This window comes from Rhinopithecus bieti, unplaced genomic scaffold, assembly GCF_001698545.2.
Source record: "Rhinopithecus bieti isolate Rb0 unplaced genomic scaffold, ASM169854v2 scaffold_13017, whole genome shotgun sequence".
Classification (NCBI taxonomy): Eukaryota; Metazoa; Chordata; class Mammalia; order Primates; family Cercopithecidae; genus Rhinopithecus; species Rhinopithecus bieti.
In genome coordinates this window covers 317051-336004 of record NW_016807377.1, presented here as the reverse complement: position 1 = coordinate 336004, position 18954 = coordinate 317051, and the positions used below count along the sequence as shown (strand labels likewise).

The 18954-nt window shown below is 34.5% G+C and overlaps 1 protein-coding gene across 1 annotated transcript in view; it reads right to left on the bottom strand.

The window, feature by feature from the left end:
• The window catches only part of CUNH8orf34 (chromosome unknown C8orf34 homolog), a 478644-nt gene that overhangs the window by 353844 nt on the left and 105846 nt on the right, over window positions 1-18954 (bottom strand). Inside the window, exon 4 of the mRNA XM_017881532.1 lies at window positions 5065-5193. Within this exon, the coding sequence (XP_017737021.1) occupies window positions 5065-5193 (129 nt within the window). The remainder of the gene's footprint in view (window positions 1-5064; window positions 5194-18954) is intronic.

Genomic DNA, 18954 nt, shown 5'->3' with positions numbered 1-18954 from the left:
AACATGAGGACTGGAAAACTGCTTATGCCGTTTGGCAATTTGGAAATCACTTGGTGACCAGTGTGAGATAAGTTTCAGAAGTATAGGTGCGATTATATAATTGCTTTGAGGAGTAGAAGGAAGATGAGCAAGTAGAGACAGTGAGCACTAACTGATATAGGAGTTAAAAAGAAATTATTTAGGCAGGTAGTGAGGGAAAGGAAGCCCTCAGTAAGGTTTTCCTTTTAATGAAAAGCAGCTCCAAAATCATTTTCTTTTCTAGCAAAGAGAAGACTGTAAAATCCAGCTGCAGACAGACAAACAAGCTGGAAGCTTGCATGGGTGAATGCTGGCAGTTGTGCCAATAGGAAAAGGCTATCTTGGAGTAGGGACGTTCAAACGGTGGCTCTGTCTTCCCTTTTCCTTTCCAACCGCCTGTGCAGTAGGGAGCAGACAACATGGCACCAGCCAAGTGGAAAGTCTATTCGCATAATAAGATTAGGGTGGGGCAGCCAGCTTCCTGGTATGTTATGTAAACATCATGCCTGGTCCGACCAATCTTTGGGTCCTGTGTAAATCAGATACTGCCTCCTCAAGCCTGTCTATAAAATCTGGTGCACTCTGCAGCAGGCCAGAAGTCCCATTTGGGCACCCCTCTCTCTTACAAGAGAGAGAATTGTTCTCCTTTTTCTTTGTTTGGCCCATTAAACCTCCACTCCTAAATCCACTTCTTGTTGTGTCTGTACCCTCCGTGCCCTTGGTGTGAGACAATGAACCTCAGATATTTACCCCAGACAATGATGCCGCATCATAACTACTCTTTCAAACATTGTATGAAGGAGGAAGAAGGAAAACCGATGATGTCTGGAGTTAATCTCAAGAGAAGAGATTTTGTGGGTTTTTTTGTCGATATTAGAGCAGTGATGTCCAGTACAGTAGCCACTTGTCCTGTGGCTACTGACCAGTTGAAATGTGGCTAGTTCCAAAATGAGAGGTGCTGTGAATTAAAATTTACACTAGAGTTTAAAGACTTAGAATTTGTTTTAAAAAAAAGAACATAAAATATCTCGAAATTTTTTTTATATGGAATACAATGAAACATAATAATTGGATATATTGGGTTAAATACAACATTTTATTCCAATTGTTTTCACATGTTCCTTTTTGACTTTTTCAAATGTGTCTGTTTGAAAATATAAAATGTATACCTGGCAAACATTACATTTCTACTGGAAAATGCTTAGCTGGAGCATGCTGTAGGTGAATAAATAATAATAGCAATAATAATATCTATGGCAGGCAGAATTCTAAGATGGCCCTCAGGATTCACTTTTGCAGCATCTTTTCCTCTTTGATTCTGAGTGGGCCTCCTGAGCATGAAGGGTTATCACACCCTTGAATAGAATACTAACCAGGAGATTTTGAGCAAATCAGAATGGGGATTACCCTATATGGCTCTGACCTAATCAGGTGTGTCCTTTAAAGGAAAGTAAAGAATCAGACAGCTACTCCATCATGGCCTCAAAGAATTAGCAGTAAATTACTACTGAGTTGGGGGCAAACACTTGAAGGAATGGGTAAGAGCCCAAGCTCCTGGGAAGAAAAATGTAATGTTTGAGGAAAGTACAGAAATGCTAGAAAGTGAGGGATCAAGGCACCAAAAACCCACTATGCCTACTTCATCATGACTATGTGGCAATACAAGCTGCTGTGGGAGTCATTGTAACATGTCTGCCTTTACAAGAGAGCAATATCATGCAGATTGCCACAGTTTATGATTGACTTTAAGATAAAATGTTACATCGAAAGGTTTGAAAAAAAGCCAGAAAAATAGCATGGTACAGTTATTACTGAAACAGAAATCATGTTTGCAAACTGAAGAGACTATCTAGTCTTCCCTGGTATTACTTGAGTTGTGTGTATGTGTGTGTGTGTGTTTGTGTGTTCATTTCATTTATGTCTCTAAAAGTTGTCAGTAAATGAGCTGAAAAAACTATCATTTTGAGAGATGTAAATGATTATTTGCTGTCAATCTCAACTAAAAAAATAATACTTCTAAAATATGTAGGATTTTTTTAGACTGTACAGCTAAGATAAAGTGAATTCTCATCAGTGACTACATTAAAATTAGATCACTAAAAACTTTCAGCCTTTTGCCTCAATGGCTATGCCACCAGAAAGAAAGGTCCACAATATCAAGACATGGAGTATTCCTTATGAACGTACCTGGAGGAAAATCCCATCCCCTATGTCTTCCTAGTAATTAAAACAATGGGTAATAAAGCTCCTATCATAGAAAAAGAGTTAACAAGTTGAAACTATTGTAAGAGTCAGATGAAAATGAATTACATCCTAGTTCAAGTTGGAGGAAGTAGGAATGCCATTACATAGCTAAACTCTGGACAACTAGACTGATAAACACTCATCAGCAAACAGTAAAGCTGCATTTGTATTCGTGTATACTGACCAGGGCAGGCACATTGATAACTTGGTAGTAAACACGTTGTGCCTAAGACAATTTAATATTAAAGCTCAGATACAGAAAATCATAGAAACTCAAGTCATTCCAAGAAAGTATCATTTTGCTCAGAAAAATAGTCAAAGAAAAGAGCAAGTCTTCTATATGTAACCAACCATTCTCTTAACTCACATAAATCCCACCAGAATACCTTAAGAAAGCAGAGTCCCTTAAAACCATTAAGTGAAGCCAAAAGCAACCTTCTACTATGTCTATGGAAGTTGACTATGACAGTTCATTCTGGCCTCACTATGGAGTCACATTTTAGGAGTCACCTGAAAAAGTCACCAGCTTTTCTGGCCCTTATTTTATCCCAAGAATAATGTCCTATACCTGTATATCTTCTACTCTGATGACCAAAGACTGTCTTTATTGTTTTTCCAGGCTTGCCTGCAAGTATTAAACATGGCCCCCACTAGCTTCTGATCATTGGACTCAGTTGTGGGGCGTCACCTGTGTTATGATCTGAGTGTTAGTGTCCTCCCAAAATTCATAAGCTAAATTCTAATCTGCAACGTGATGGTGTTAGGAGGTGGAGCCTGAGAGGTGATGAGGACATGTGGGCTTCTTTCTCATGATTGGGATTACTGACCTTATAAAGGAGGCCTTTGAGAGCTGCCTTGCCCCTTCCACCATGTAAGAACACAGCTAGGATATACAGCCTATGGAACCAAGAAACAGGTCCTCATCAGATACCAAAGGTGTGAGCACCTGGATTTTAGACCGCCCACCCTCCAGAACTATAAGAAACAAATTTCTATTGTTAATAAGTCACTCAGGCTACAGTATTTTGCTATAGCAACCCAAACGGGGTAAGACAACCTGGAAGGCCACAGCCAGGTTTTCTGGGTCCACAGCTTGAACTCTGACGCTTCTGCTACAAATGTAGGCCACTACGTAATTGAAATGCAGTCAAATCCCTGTATTAAAAATTTGGGGGAACAGAGCAAATACTACCTTACCAATTAACAACAGTATAACAAGTGTTTGAAAGGCAGATGTCACATTTTAAAGGACAACAGTTGATTGACCATGTTATTTGAAAGTCTTTATAATGATCAGGCACATTCTTCAATCATCCTTCTTTTAGTTCATGTCATTAGGTAAATTGAGAGGCTCTAAAGAGTCCTGAGGCTTTGCTCCAAAGGGTAAGATTCATAAATATGAATATGTGCCTTTGTCATATGAAGAGGATCAGGCTCTTTTCATAAACATAATATAGTCATAAGTTGAAAACTCACTTAACTGTTATTTTCTACAAAAGGAAATTTAACCAAACATGGAGCTTTCTTGAATCCCATTCAGAGGGTTTTTACTAATGGCAAAGCATAAGATCCTGTGATAAGGCAGCTTAACTTCTGAAAAGAGTTCACTGCACAAAAATCTAGAAGGATCTAATGAGCTATCAATGAAGAGGTGTGAAAAAACTAAAGCTGTACACACACATACACACACATACATATACAATACCAAATGTAAATATGTATAACTACATATATAAGTGTGTGTGTATATATATATATTCATTCAAAATATAGCAAGAAAATATTTACCTTTGATAAAAATCATGAAATTAGTAAAACTCTGCTATCTAAAATAAAAATAGAGATCCTAAAATATAATCCACTAGAAATTGCTAGTGTTCTAACTACTTTCCACTGAAAATCTTTAGTATTCTATGGGAATAAAATAAAATTTTGGTGAGGCCATGGCATCAATGGGCTTCTAAAGGTGCCTAATTTTAAAATTGAGAAAACTTAACGGAACCAAAGAAATGTAGGAATACTTTTAACTCACTACTAAAACCATAAAATGTATATGTATGTCTGCGTATATAAGTGAATTTATTAAATCTAAATAATCATTTAATTGCCTACTCTTATGACAATAACAGTTATTTAAAAAGTTTTACTTGAAATGTATCATTTTTAAGCCTTCACACCTAGCAGAAGAAGGAGGCATAATCATGTCTTTCTGTTTTGGAGATGAGCAAACCAAGGCACATGGAGGTTAAATGATTTATCTGATTTATTATGATTTATGTCATAGATGGCAGAGCAAAACCATAACCTAAGTCCTCAGATTACAGAGATGTTGCTTTCATTTAAAAAAAAAGTCCCTAGGCATTGTCTAGGCTCTGAAAAGATTCTAAGAAGAATTTGGTCCAGTTACCATCTTTAAGAAGTTTAGAGACATCAAAAACTCACAGAGGCAATGGGTATGTTTATTAATTAGAAAGATGCAAAACAGTATGTTTCCAAAGAAAAGAATGAAGAAGCTACCATTAGGTGCACATTTAAACTGGATAACAGAAACCATGTAGAAATGTTGGAGCCAAACAGCTATGAGGAGTTCTACAGCTCTTCCTACTCCATGTTATCAGTCTACCCAAGAATCTGTATAATACGCAAAATCAAGTTCCTTTCCAATCTCATGCCCTTAGAACTACTTAGTCTCTTGCAGAATTAGAATGAGGATGTTATAAATGGGTTACTGGCACGAGTAATGAATGCTTCTGCTTTAATATTGGTTAGGAGTTTCAATTATAATCAAGTAAATGAACTTACTTCGGGAGAGATTCTCAAGGGCTTTCCCCAGCTTCTTGCTCTCTTGAAGGATGTGATTCAATTCATCAAAATCACGGCTTTGTGGTTTAGTCCTCCAGTTCCACTTTGGATGCTCTACTGACCTTGGCACTATGTTTAAAAAAAATGGTAATTTCATAAGCATGCTACATAATGACACAAACTGACCATTCACCATTATGTGAAAGATTGTACCAAGATCAACGTATAGAATAAAAAAATGTTTGTCTTGAAGATGGTTTTCTTGTGAGAAAACAGAGAGGAAGATATGAAGCCAGGTTTAAAGAAAATATTTTAACTGAAAAAGTAAAGAGAAGTGTGGCGGAGTTTATAGAGAAAAGAAAAGTCAGGTATTGACTTAAAACTAATCATTTCTATAACACACAGAGAAACACACAGGCAAAATGTACTTTGTATTATGTCATCAGCTTAAAAAAACACTAATTCCCTCAACAGCAACTGGTAATTATTTAGTAAATATTTTTAGGACATTCATAGAAGGCTAAATATATGTATTTATCTTCATGTCCCCCTCAAATTCCCACTAAAATGACACTAAAGTGAAGGGATTTCTTTCCTCAAAGAATAAGTTGAACAAGCAGAAAAGACATTATTAGGCAAGAAGTAGCAATATATTTTGAGAGAAGATGCAAAATAGATGGATGAGTGGTAACTGGATTTCGCAAGGCAAAGAAAACCAAAACCTAAGTCTCTGAACAGGGGGATGCTAAGAAAGTCAATATCTCACACTATTTAAATACTAAAGCTTCAATCCAGGAAGACAATGTCAAAGTAATAATAATATAAGAACTTAATTGCTTTTCAGATTTAAAGGGCCCATTAAATGTCCAGCACAAGTCAAGGCATATTTAAAAAACATGTTTTAATAGTGCAATAAAGAAAACAATGTAAAACTTTCCAGGGCAAAAATAGTAAATCAAATTAATACCAGACTTCTCAAAGGTAACACTTGGCCTAAGAAGACAAAGAAGCAATTCCTTCCAAATTCCAACTATAGAGTACTTCTTAGAACTGTATACCCAACTAAGGAACCAATTAGGATACTTTGAAGAACTGAAAAAGTTACCTTGCAAAAGCATTCTTTTACAGAAAGCTCCTACTGGAGGTACTCTACCAAAATAACCAAGTAAATAAAAAACTGGCAAGACTTGGATTTCAGGAAACAGGTGACCTCCCACTCTCCCAATACGGAAAAGGAACAGGGAATTCTCAGGAAGATAGTGAAAGACAGTCTAAAAGGCAGTTGAGAAGAAGTCTAGAAATCAATGAGTCAAATATGGAGCAAGAGGACAGAGGGCTACAGAAGAGAAGTCTCTAAAAATTTTTAAAATAAAGGATAACTATAAAATAGAAGTTAAGTTTACTTGTCTCTGATCATATCGAGGTTTAATTCTTTGGGTAGAGTTTGGCAAAACATTAGAGATGGGTACATAGTAAACAAAGCAAACAGAAAAGCAAGAGAACTATCAATTCTAGAACAGTTGGACATCTAAGGCTCAACCATGAACAATATTAATTAATTAGTCATAAGAATACCAATGTAGAGTACATATTTAATCAACATTTGAAATAACTGCATTACTATACAGCCAGGATGAGATGGAGGTTAGAGTTTGGAGCATAAGGTATGAAGGATGTCAAGAGATAATGCCTCAAATTTAAAAAGGAAGAGAACCTTATGTTTGCTTGTGTAGATTTAGGGACCAGAAGCAACATCTAAAAGAGGTGAAAGTGATTGCAGGTTAGGAGCCGAGTTGGGTAGAAAAAAGGACACTACTCTCTCAGTACTACTTTTTTTAAACGATGTACCATTATGTTTTGATAAAAATAAAATAAATTTTAAAAATATTTATATGGTAAGGACATAGGAAATAGTCTCCACCTAACGAAATGTATCATTCTGTCACCTTTTTAAAAAGTAATCTGGCAATACCTATTATGATGAAAAATGCACCGACCCTGTAACCCAGCAATCTTATGTCTGGTAAAGTCATCATAAAGAAATGAAAGCACCTGTATTTAAATACATATGTACAAGGTTGCTTATTTTCACAGAAAGTGCAAGACTTTGTTTATTTTAGCAAATATTTTGTGACCACAAAACCCTGTTAGTAATTTAAATGTCCTTCAACAAAGGAATGGTTGAATAAATTATCTCACATTCACATTGCATACAATTATTTAAAAGGGCAAGTTAAATCTAAGTATATTACCATAAAGATATTTCCACAGTGCATTTTATTTTTATTTTTATTTGTACAAATATATAAGGTATACATGAAATTTTGTTACATGTATATAACATGTAGTAATCAAGTCACTGTATGGCTTAACTGTGAACAATGTTAATTAATTAACTATAATAATATCAACGTAGAGTACATATTTAACCAACACTTAGGGTGTGCATCGACCGAGTACAGTACACTTGTGTTAACTATAGTCACCCTACTGTTCTATCAAACATTGAATTTATTCCTTCTATCTTACCATATGCTTATACTACCCTTTAGCCCACTTCTCTCATTCTCCCCCTTGTCCCAATCACCCTTCCCAGTCTCTGTTATCTATCTTTCATTCCCTTACCTGCAAGGGATCAGCTTTAGTAGCTCTCACATATAAGTTAGGGTATGCAATATTAGTCTTTTTGTGCCTGGATTATTTCACTTAAGACAATAACCTCCAGTTTCACCATGTTGATGAGAATGACATGATTTCATTCTTTTTTTTTAATGACCAAGTAGTATTTCATTGTATATACGCACCACATTTTCTTTATCCATATATCCACTGATGGACACTTAGGTTGATTCCACATTTTTTCTATTGTGAATAGTGCTTTAATAGACATGTGAGAGCCGGTATCTTTTGGATATATTGTTTGTTTTTCTTCTGGTAGATACCCAGTAGTGGGATTGCTGGATTGAATGGTGGTTCTATTTTAAGTTTTTTGAGAAATCTCCATACAGTTCTCCATAGTTGCTGTACTAGTTTACCTGACCACTAACAGTGTGTAAGAGTTCACTTTTCAGCCGGGCACGGTGGCTCACGCCTATAATCCTAGCCCTTCGGGAGGCCAAGGAGGGTGGACCACGGGGTCAGGAGTTTGAGATTAGCCTGGCCAATATGGAGAAACCCCATCTCTACCAAAAAAAATACAAAAATTAGCTGGGCATGGTAGCAGGCACCTGTAGTCCCAGTACTTGGGAGACTGAGGAAAGAGAATAGCTTCAACCTGGGAGGCAGAGGTTGCAGTGAGCCGAGACCATGCCACTGCACTCTAGCCTGGGTGATGGAGTGAGACTCCATCTCAGAAAAAAAAAAAAAAGAGTTCTCTTTTCTCTGCATCCTTGCTAACATCTATTATTTTTCTTTTTAGTAATAGCCAGACAATGCATTTTAAAATAATAAAAATACATTGCTTAAGAACATGTACAGCTTAAGGTCACTTTTATGCAGCAAACCAACCCATCCATATCATATCTGCTAATGAGTACAAAGAAAAGACTACACGAAGATACGAACTATTTCTAGGGGAGTAGAATTTGAGGGGAGACAAGTGAAGGAGATTATTTCTCTTTCTACAGGTCTGTATATTTTACATTGTCAAAATAAAGAAGTATTCCTTCTGTAATTTAAATAAACCTAGAAATTAAAAATTGAAAATAAATGCCACTGCCTCATCTGACCTTCTTGGTTTAAGGGACCCTGGGACAGGGATATTGGCTAAAATTATTAACACACCAGTATGCTAGCAGCAGAGAGTAGACACAGTGATCAATCTAGTAAACACTTCCAGGCCCACGACTGCTACCTTACAGGCCATTCCCCATGGGAAACCTATGGAGGAACCTAGGTTTAAGAGAGAGAAGTTCAGATGAGGGAGTGGAAAAAACAATATTTGTATCAGATTCCTTAAAACTTTGGCACTTCTGTTAACCTTCTTTGAATAATTTCTCTAATCTGCAATCTGTATCACTACATTATCTGATTTTCTGCTAATTACTACATGCTATCAAGGTCTCTCTTTATATTTTCTTTTTAATTTACAAAACAAGAACTCAGGTTTTTTTTCAAATCCTAGTCAATATCCCGAGATATCTACCAGACACAGCCCAGCTTCCCATCATCCCAGCTGATCCCAGCACCTGCAGACCTACCCACTGAATGTACCACATGGGCACGTCAGGTGAGGCCAGCAGAACTGGCCAGTCTACACACAGAATCATGAGAAACCACAAATTGTTGCTGTTTTCAGCCACTGAGTTTTGGGAAAATTATATGCTGTACAATAGAGAACTAATTAATACCGTACCCAAGAACTTTTCCTTGGCAACTTCTGAGAGGAGCTGAGACCAATTTCTTTTGATGTTTTTGTAGCTTGTGACAATTTGATACATATAACAAATCTTGCATAACTTATCATGGGAATCCAACTAGGACAACCAAAGCCATGGTATAATCAGGATCTAGTCAGCCATGCTGGGTGATTTCAAAAGCTGTTTTGATAAGTAATGGAAAGAAATTTGGGAAGTCATTTGTCTGATATACCATCTTTGGATAAGAACATCTCTAAACTTTTCTGATAGATTGAAAACCTTATTTAAGTCATACTACATCTTAAAGTAAAGGGTTAGCATTTAAAAATGTTTTTAAAAATATCCACAGGGAAAATGAGAAATAGAAGAACAGTATCAACTACCTAATAAAACCTGTAGAGGAAGGTGACAGAATCTGAGATTCAAGAGAGTCTTTGGGGTCACTGACGCAGAGCTCACTCTAGTGCAGGAGGCCACCCGCAGCACCTTGCTTTTCCTCAGTCTTCCCTGAGGACACTGTGTTACAGAGCAGTCTATTGTATATTAAGGACCGCTAATTTTTGAACATTTCTTTATTATAGTCACCAAATTCTAACTCAATATGACCTCCACCAATAGTTTCTGTGAGTTTAAAATAAATTTACTGTTTCCTCCACATAACGTTTGAGATACTGTCTATATATTTCTTTTGAACCAAAATAACTTTCAACCTTGTTTTCTAAAATTTAAAAAATGCTAATGTTCTTATCTGAAAGTTCTCCCCAAGTACTTTACTTTCATTTTAAATATGCCAGGAAATATCCCCAGTACTACGGTTATGAAATACTGAAAACTGATTATAATGAGATAATTACTTCATGTCTCCTGCCTTCTGTATATCCATATCACGATTTTTCAGCTATTGTTCTCCTGTCCTCATTTTCTTATATTTGTGTAGTTTGTACTTTCTATACATATATGTATGTATATACTCTCTTTTTTCCCTAAAATTATAATGACAGTCTATATAATATCCAGCTATTTATCTTGATATTCTGTGCAAATGATCATTAAAAAAACAAAAAAAAAAAAAAAAAACCCTGAGAAAGGCTCCTTAGGATGCAAAAGGCATAACAAAACAACTGAGAGTTAGATATCAATTTTGATTTTAACCTAAACCAACATATTTACCTCAATTTTCTCATCTGGATTATAAATTTGAAATGGTTATAAAGGATCAGCATTCACTATCATGCACAGAATATTGATAGACAATGTCTTGTCATTTTTGCCAAAATTCTACTCATCATCCACAGCCATTCCACACAATAGGTAACCAGTAGAAATACTTAATATTACAAGGTAAAACCTTCATCAAACCATACTTACCTTATCTATGACACATAACTATAGAAGATTGATGCTATAATGCTACCTTGCAGATCTTTGTCCCTATGCCAGCTTGCATTGTATAACTGCCATTTTTTGGTTATTTGAAAGTGCCAAAACATTACAAGGCAAAACCTTCATCAAAACCTATTTATCTATGGTGCATAACTATTGAAGATTGATAATATAATGTTACCTTGCAGATCTTTGTCCCTATGCCAGTTTGAATTGTATAAGTGCTAATTTTTGATTATTTGAAAATGCACAATTTCTAAACTGGTATCACATAAAGGCTAGAATATATCTTAGTATAAATCCATCCTTACATTATCTGCATTTATTCATTTATTCATTCAATCATTTATGCACTCATTCTCATAGCATAAATGATGTGTTTGTCACTGTTCTAGATACATGGGGATTAAGGTAACAAAATACTCTGCACTGAAGATATTACATTCTACCAAGCTCACAGTCTTTTGAATGGGCTAAGAAGTTGCTTTTTTCTTCAGAAAGTTCTTCTGATTAATATACAGTATCTACTTTAAGTAAATTTTAGACAGGGATTATTTTAATGAATTGATAACTGTTTTTTCTACCCACAGAAGTTAATTATATTAAAATATTTATGTCTTTTTTTCCTTTTTTCTTTAAAACATATGAACAATGCTCAGAAAACTTTTTGGTTTTATTCTATAAATATTTATTCCAGGCAATATTTTAGTTAAGAAAATATCCTTCTATTCCCAAAGAGTTTTAATTTCATTATATTTACAATAAGAAATAGATGCAAATTTGTATCGAATAGCATTCAGTTATTGATTGAGATGTCAATAGTTTTTTTACTTGATCAACATGTATGATGTGTTGACATATAATGGTAATACTAAAAGAAGAGAAGAGAAAGAATAATAAAGGAATAATGATCAAAAGATATTTCATGCAAATATTAATCAAAAGAGAGCTGAGTGGCTGCACTAGTATCAAAAAAATAGTTTTAGGACAAAATCATCATAGGAGGCAAAGAAGGGCATTATATAGTGATTAAAAAGGATAATCCACCAAGAAGACATAATAATTATAAACATTGAAACACCTAGCTGCAGAGCCTTAAAATATAGGAGGCAAATATTGACCTAATTTAAAGAGAGTTAGAGGGCCCTATAATAATAGTAGTGGATTTTAAAATCCCCACTTTCGATAATGGAGCAAACGGACAGAAGACCAGTAAGGACATGAAGGACTTGAACAACACTATAAACCAGTAAGACCTAACAGATGTATACAGAACATTCCACCTAACAAGAATACACATTCTTCTCAAGTGCGCATGGAACATTCTCTAGGAGAGATCTTATGTTAGGCAACAAAACAAGTCTCAAAAATTTTAAAGGATTGAAATCATACCAAGTACCTTCTCTGACAACAAAAGAATAAAACTAGAAGTCAAAGGAAAAAGAAAAATGGGAAATTCACAAATATGAGAAAATTTAACAATATGCTCATTAATAATGAATGAGACAAAGAAGAAATCCCAACATAAATTAGAAAATACTTTGTGACCAAAAAATATGAAAACAACATACTGAACCTTATGGTATGCAGTGGAAGCAGTGCTCAGACAGAAATTTATAGCAGTAAATGTCCCCACTAATAAAGAAGAAAGATGTCAAATCTAAAACCTAACTTTACACCTTAAGGAAGTAGAAAAAGAAGAGCATAATAAACCCAAGCTACCAAAAGGATGAACATAGTAAAGGTTAAAGCAGAGATCAATGAAATAGAAGACAGAAAAACAATAGAGGAAATCAGCAAAACCAAAAGTTGGTTCTTTAGAAAGATGACAAAGTTAACAAATCTTTAGCTAGATTGATTTAAAAAGAAAACTCAAATTATTAAAGTTAGAAATAAAAGTGAGACATTACTACAAACCTCAAGAAAATTAAAAAGTATTATAAGAGAATATTATAAAACCATCAAATGCCAACAAACTGGATGACTTAGAAAATTTCTAGAAACATGCGAACTACCAATACCGACTCAAGAGGAAATAGAATATCAGAATGGATTTATAACAAGTAAAGACTTTGAATCACTAATAAAGAAATCTCCCAACAAGGACAAGGCCAGAATAAAGTGGATTCACTGGTAAATTCAACCCAGCATTTAAAGAAGAATTAACACAAGTTTTATCAATTCTTCCAAAAAAGTTGAAGAAAAGGGAACATATTCTGATTTATTCTAAGAAGCCAGCATTGCCCAAGTACCAAAGATAAAGACATTACAAGAAAAGAAGATTACAAACCAATATCTTTTATGAACGTAGATACAAAATCCTCAATAAAACAGTAACAGACTAAATCCAGCAGTATATTAAAAGGATTATATATCATGGCCAAGTATTTATCCTAGGAATTCAAGGGTTATTTTAGAAAATTATAAAATGTAACACATCATATTAATAGAATGATAACAAAACTGCATGATTATCTCAACTGACTGAGAAAAAACACTGGAAAACAATGCAACACACTTTCATGATAAAAATACCCAATGAACTAGGAATAGAAGACAACTTTCTCAACATGATAAAAGACATTTTCGAAAAACTCACAGCTAACACCACACTCCATGATACAAGACCAAAAGTCTTTCCCTTAAGATGAATAATGAGAAAAGGATACCTTCCTGCTTTCATCACTTCTGTTCAACCTTGTATTGGAATTTCTAACTGGAGCTATTAGGCAAGAAAAGAAAAATAAAAGGCAACCAAATTGGAAAGGAAGAAGTTAAACTATCCCTATATTTAGATGGCATAATCTGATCTTTTCGAGAGTCCTAAAGAATTCACAATAAAGTGTTAGAACCAATAAACTGGTTCAGCAAAATTTTGGGAAATAAGATCAAAACACAAAAATCAGTTTTATTTCTACACCCTGGTAATGACAATCTAAAAATGAAAATAAGAAACAATTCCATTTATGATAGCATCTGAAGGAATAAGATCTGCTTAAATAAATTTAACCAAGGACATGCTAGTCTTGCACAACGCAAACCAGAAAATATTGTTTAATGAAATTAAAGGGGATCTAAATAAATGAAGACATTACATGGTCATGATTTGGAAACCTTTTTATGGTCACAATACTCTCCAAAGTGATCCACAGATTCAATGCATTTCCTAAGAAAATCCAAATGGCCTTTATGCAGAAATATTTTAAACAACTGATTCTAAAATTCATATAGAACTTCAGGGCCCTCAGAGTAGCCTAAACAATCCTGAGAGAGAAAAAGAGAAAAGTGAAGTCAGAGGATTCATACTTTCCAATTTCAAAACTTATTACATAACTACAGTTATCAAAACAGTGTGTGTGGTACTCACAAAAGGATAAACATGTAGCTTAATGGAATGGAATTGAGAGTCTAAAAATAAACCCTCATATTCATGGTTACTTGATTTTTCAATGGGGTGACAAGATAATTCAATGAGGAAAGAATAGTATTTTCAAAAAATCGGTACTGAGACAACAACTGATTATCCACATGGCAAAAAATGGATTTGGATACCCATCATCTACTATATACAAAAATTAACTCAAAATGGAACAACTACCCGCATGTAAGAGCATAAACTATAACTCTTAGAAGAAATTATAGAGATAAGTCATTATGACCCGGGATTTGGCAAGAGTTTCTTAGATATGACACCAAAAACACAAGCCAAAAAGAAAAGAAAATAGATCAAATGAGCTTCATCAAAATTAAAAAACAATGTACATAAAATGACACTATTAATAAAGTAAAAAATAATCCCCAAAATGGAAAAATATTCATAAATCATATCTCTGATAAGGATCTAGTATCCAGAATACAAAGCTCTCATAACTCAAGAATAAAGAGTAACAACTCACTTAAAAAATGAGCTAAGAGTATGAATAGACATTTTTCCAAAGAAGATATTCAAATGGCCAAGAAACACTTGAAAGGATGCTCAAAACTATTAGCCATTAGAGAAATGCAAATCAAGACAACAATGAGATACCACTTTACATCCAACTAGACAGCTATAAATTTTTTAGAAAAAGGAAAGGAAAGAAAGAAAATAACAAGATTTGGTAAATATATGAAGAATTGGGACCCTTGTATATTGCTAGTAAGCATGTGAAATGGTGTAGCTTCTTTGAAAAAAGTTGGCATCTCCTCAAAGTTACACATAGAATTATCATATAACCCAGCAAATCAATTACACAGTAATATAAATTATTATAGTATCTATATTATATAATATCAATTATCCAAATAGTGAAAAAGGTAATAAAAATGCTTGTATATGAATGTTCCTAGCAATATGATTCAAGATAGCTAAAAGATAGAAGCAAACAAAACACCCATCAGCAGATGAAGGGATAAACAAAATGTGGTTTAACCACACAATGGAATATTATTCAGTCACGAAAAGGACTGAAGTAGTGTACACACCACAATGTAGATGAACCACAAAAACATGCTAAGTAAAGTAAGTCAGAGACAAAAGTTCATACATTGTGATTTCACTCCTGTGGTATATAGGAATACCTTGCTTTACTGTGCTTCATTTTGTAATGCTTTGCAGACAATTATTTTTGTTTCTTTACAAATTAAACCTTTGTGGAGACCCTGCATTGAACAAGTCTATCAGCTTAATTTTTCCAACAGCATGTGCTCATTTTGTGCCTCTGTGTAATATTTGGTAAATCTAACAATATTTTAAAATTTTTCCATCAGTGATCTTTGATATTACTGTTGTAATTGTTTCCAGGTGCCACAAACCACACCCATGTAAGATGGTGAACTTAACCAATAAATGTGTGTGTTCTGTCTGCTCCACTGACCAGCCATTCCCTCCCTCACCTCTCTCCTTCACCTTGTGATTCCCTATTCCCTGAAATACAACAATTTGAAATCAGGCCAATTTAAAGCCCTACAATGGCCTCTAAGTGTTCAAGTGAAAGGAAGAGTTGCAGGTCTCTGGAAAAGATAGAAATGATTAAGCTTAGTGAGGAAGGCATGCTGAAAGACAAGGTAGGCTGAAAGCTAGGCCTTTGGTGCCAAACATTTAGCCAAGTTGAGAATGCAAATGAAAAGTTCTTGAAGAAAATTAGAAGTGCTATTCCAGTAAACACACGAATGGTAAGAAAGTGAAAGAATCTTATTGCTGATATGGAGAAAGTCTGAGTGGTCTGGACAGAAGATCAAATTAGCCACAACATTCCCTTAAGCCAAGGCCTAATCCAAAGCAAAGTCCTAACTCTCCTCAATTCCATGAAGGCTGAGGAAGCTGCAGAAGAAAAGTTGAAAGGTAGCAGAGGTTGGTTCATGAGGTTTCAGGAAATAAGCCATTTCCATAACATAAAAGTATAAGATGAAGTAGCAAGTACTGATGGAAAAGACACACCAAGTGACCCAGAAGATCTAGCTGAGATAATTGATGAAGGTGGCTTCACTAAACAACAGATTGTCCATGTAGACAAAACAGTCTCATGCTGGAAGAGGGTGCCATTTAAGACTTTCATAGCTAGAGAGAAGTAGTCAGTGCCTGGCTTCAAATCTTCAAAGGATAGGCTGACTCCCTTGTCAGGGGCTAATGCAACTGGTGACTCTAAGTTGAAGTCAGTGCTTATTTACCATACCAAAAATCCTGGGGACCATAAGGATTATGCTATATCTACTCTGTCTGTGCTCTATAAATAAAACAACAAAGCCTGGATGACAGCACATCTGTTTCCAGCATGGTTTATTAATCATTTTAAGCCTGCTATTGAGACCTACTGCTAAGAAGAAAAGCTTCCTTTCAAAATGTTACTGCTCATTGACAATGCACCCAGTCACCCCAGAGTGCTGATGGCAATGTAGAAGGAGATTAATATTTTCATGTCTGTTAACACAATATCTATTCTGCAGTCCATGAATCAACAAGTTTCATCTGGACTTTCAAGTCTTATTACTCAAGAAATACATTTTATAAGAGTATATCTACCATAGATAGTGATTCCTCTGATGGATCTGGGGGCAAATAACTTGAAAAAGTTCATTAAAAAGATTTACCATTCTAGATGCCATTAAGAACATCTGTGATTCATGGGAGGAGATCAAAATATTTCTATTAATAGGAGCCTGGAAGAAGTAAATTCCAACCCTCATTGATGACTTTGAAGTGTTCAAGACTTCAGTGAAGGAAGTAACTGAATATATGGTAGAAATAGCAAGAGAACTAGAAATAGAAGCGGTACCTGAAGATGTGATTGAATTGCCACAATCTCATGATAGAACTTGAATGCATGAGGAGTTGCTTCTTATGGATGAGTAGAAAAAAGTGGTTTCTTGAAACAGAATCTACTCTAGGTAAAGATGTTGTGAACATTGTTAAAATGTTACATTAGCTTAGTTGATAAAGCAGTGACTTAAAATGCTGCATCAACTTAAAATATTGCATCAACTTAGTTGATAAAGCAGTGACAGAGTTTAAGAGGATTGACTCCAATTTTGAAAGAAGTTCTACTCTGTGTACAATGCTACCAAATAGCATCACATGCTATGAATAACTTTTTCATGAAAAGAAGAGTCTATTGGCTCCATGAGTCCATTGGCAAACTTCATTGTTGTCTCATTTTAGGAAATTGCCACAGACACGTCAACCTTCAGTAGCCACCACCCTAATCAGTCCACAACCATCAACATCAAGGCAAGATTCTTCACCAGCAAAATGATTATGATTCATTGAAAGCTCAGGTGATGGTTAGAATCTTTGGCAATAAAGTATCTTTATTTAAAATATATACACTGTTTTCTTACACATAATGTTGTTGCACACTAAATAGACTACAGTAGAGTATAAATATAACTTTTTTAGGTGCTGGGAAACAAAAAAAATTGTGTGACTGACATTGTGATATTCACTTTATTGCAGTGGCCTGGAACTGAACCCACAATATCTCCAAGTTATGCCAGTACCCAGAATAGATACATTCACAGAGACAAAAAGCAGGTTGCCAGGGGCTGGTGGGAGGTGGGAATATTGAGTCACTACTTACTGGGTACATGATTTCCTTTTGGGATGATGAAAATGTTTTCAAACTAGATAGGGACTAGGTAGCATAATATTGTGAATGTACTGAATGCCACTGAATTGTACATTTTAGAATAATCTTATGTTAACTTTATGTAAAAAAAAAAGTCTTGGCGTGATTTTTTATAAGCCATAGTAACTGGAACATCTCTAAAAATTGTTTGCCTCTGTTCAGGTATGATTTTGTGTTTGTTTGTTTTGTTGTTTGTTTGCTTTTCCATGTGACTAACTTTGTTGAGTATAGTGTTTATAAATATTAAGTCAACGTAGTTGATAGTCTTGTTCAAATCTTCTATATTCTTACTAAATTTTTTCAGTCAATTTATTCTGTTTACATCTTCCTTTAGTTCTATAAATTTTTGCATCATGTATTGAGAACTTTTGTCATTGGGTGCATAACCCTTTAGTAGTATTATGTCTTCTTAATTAAATAACCTTTTATGATTATGATATGATCTCTTTATCTCTGGTAATGTCCTTTATCTTGAGTTTTTATTTTGATATTACTGTAGCCATATAGGCTTCTTTTTGCTAGAACTTCAAACTGTTTGTATCTGCATATTTTTAGTATGTTTCTTATATTTTAAAAAATCTATACTCTTTATTCAGTCTGACAATATTTGCTTTAATTGGAATGTTTAGTACATTTATATTTATTATAATTGTGGGCACATCTGTACTTCAACTTACAATATTGGTGTCCATCTTCTATTTTTCCAATCTGTCCTTTCTTTCTCTGTTACTTTTCTCCTGTCTTTGTTTTGTGAGGATGAATGATTTTTTTCACATCCCATTATAATGTGTCTACTAATTTTTAATTTAAGCATTTTGTGCTAGTTCTCAGTAATGCTTTAGAGAAGAAAAATGCATCTTTAATTCATCACAATCTATGTGCAAAGATATTTTATTACTTCAGAAATAATTTGTTTTAACAAGTATTTCTAAAGAATAACCCTAACTCTGTTGTATTCTTATTGTCATATATATTAATTCTACATATGCTATTTTTTTAAAATAAAACATGCTATTTTATTATTATCTGCTTTAAAAAGCTTGGGG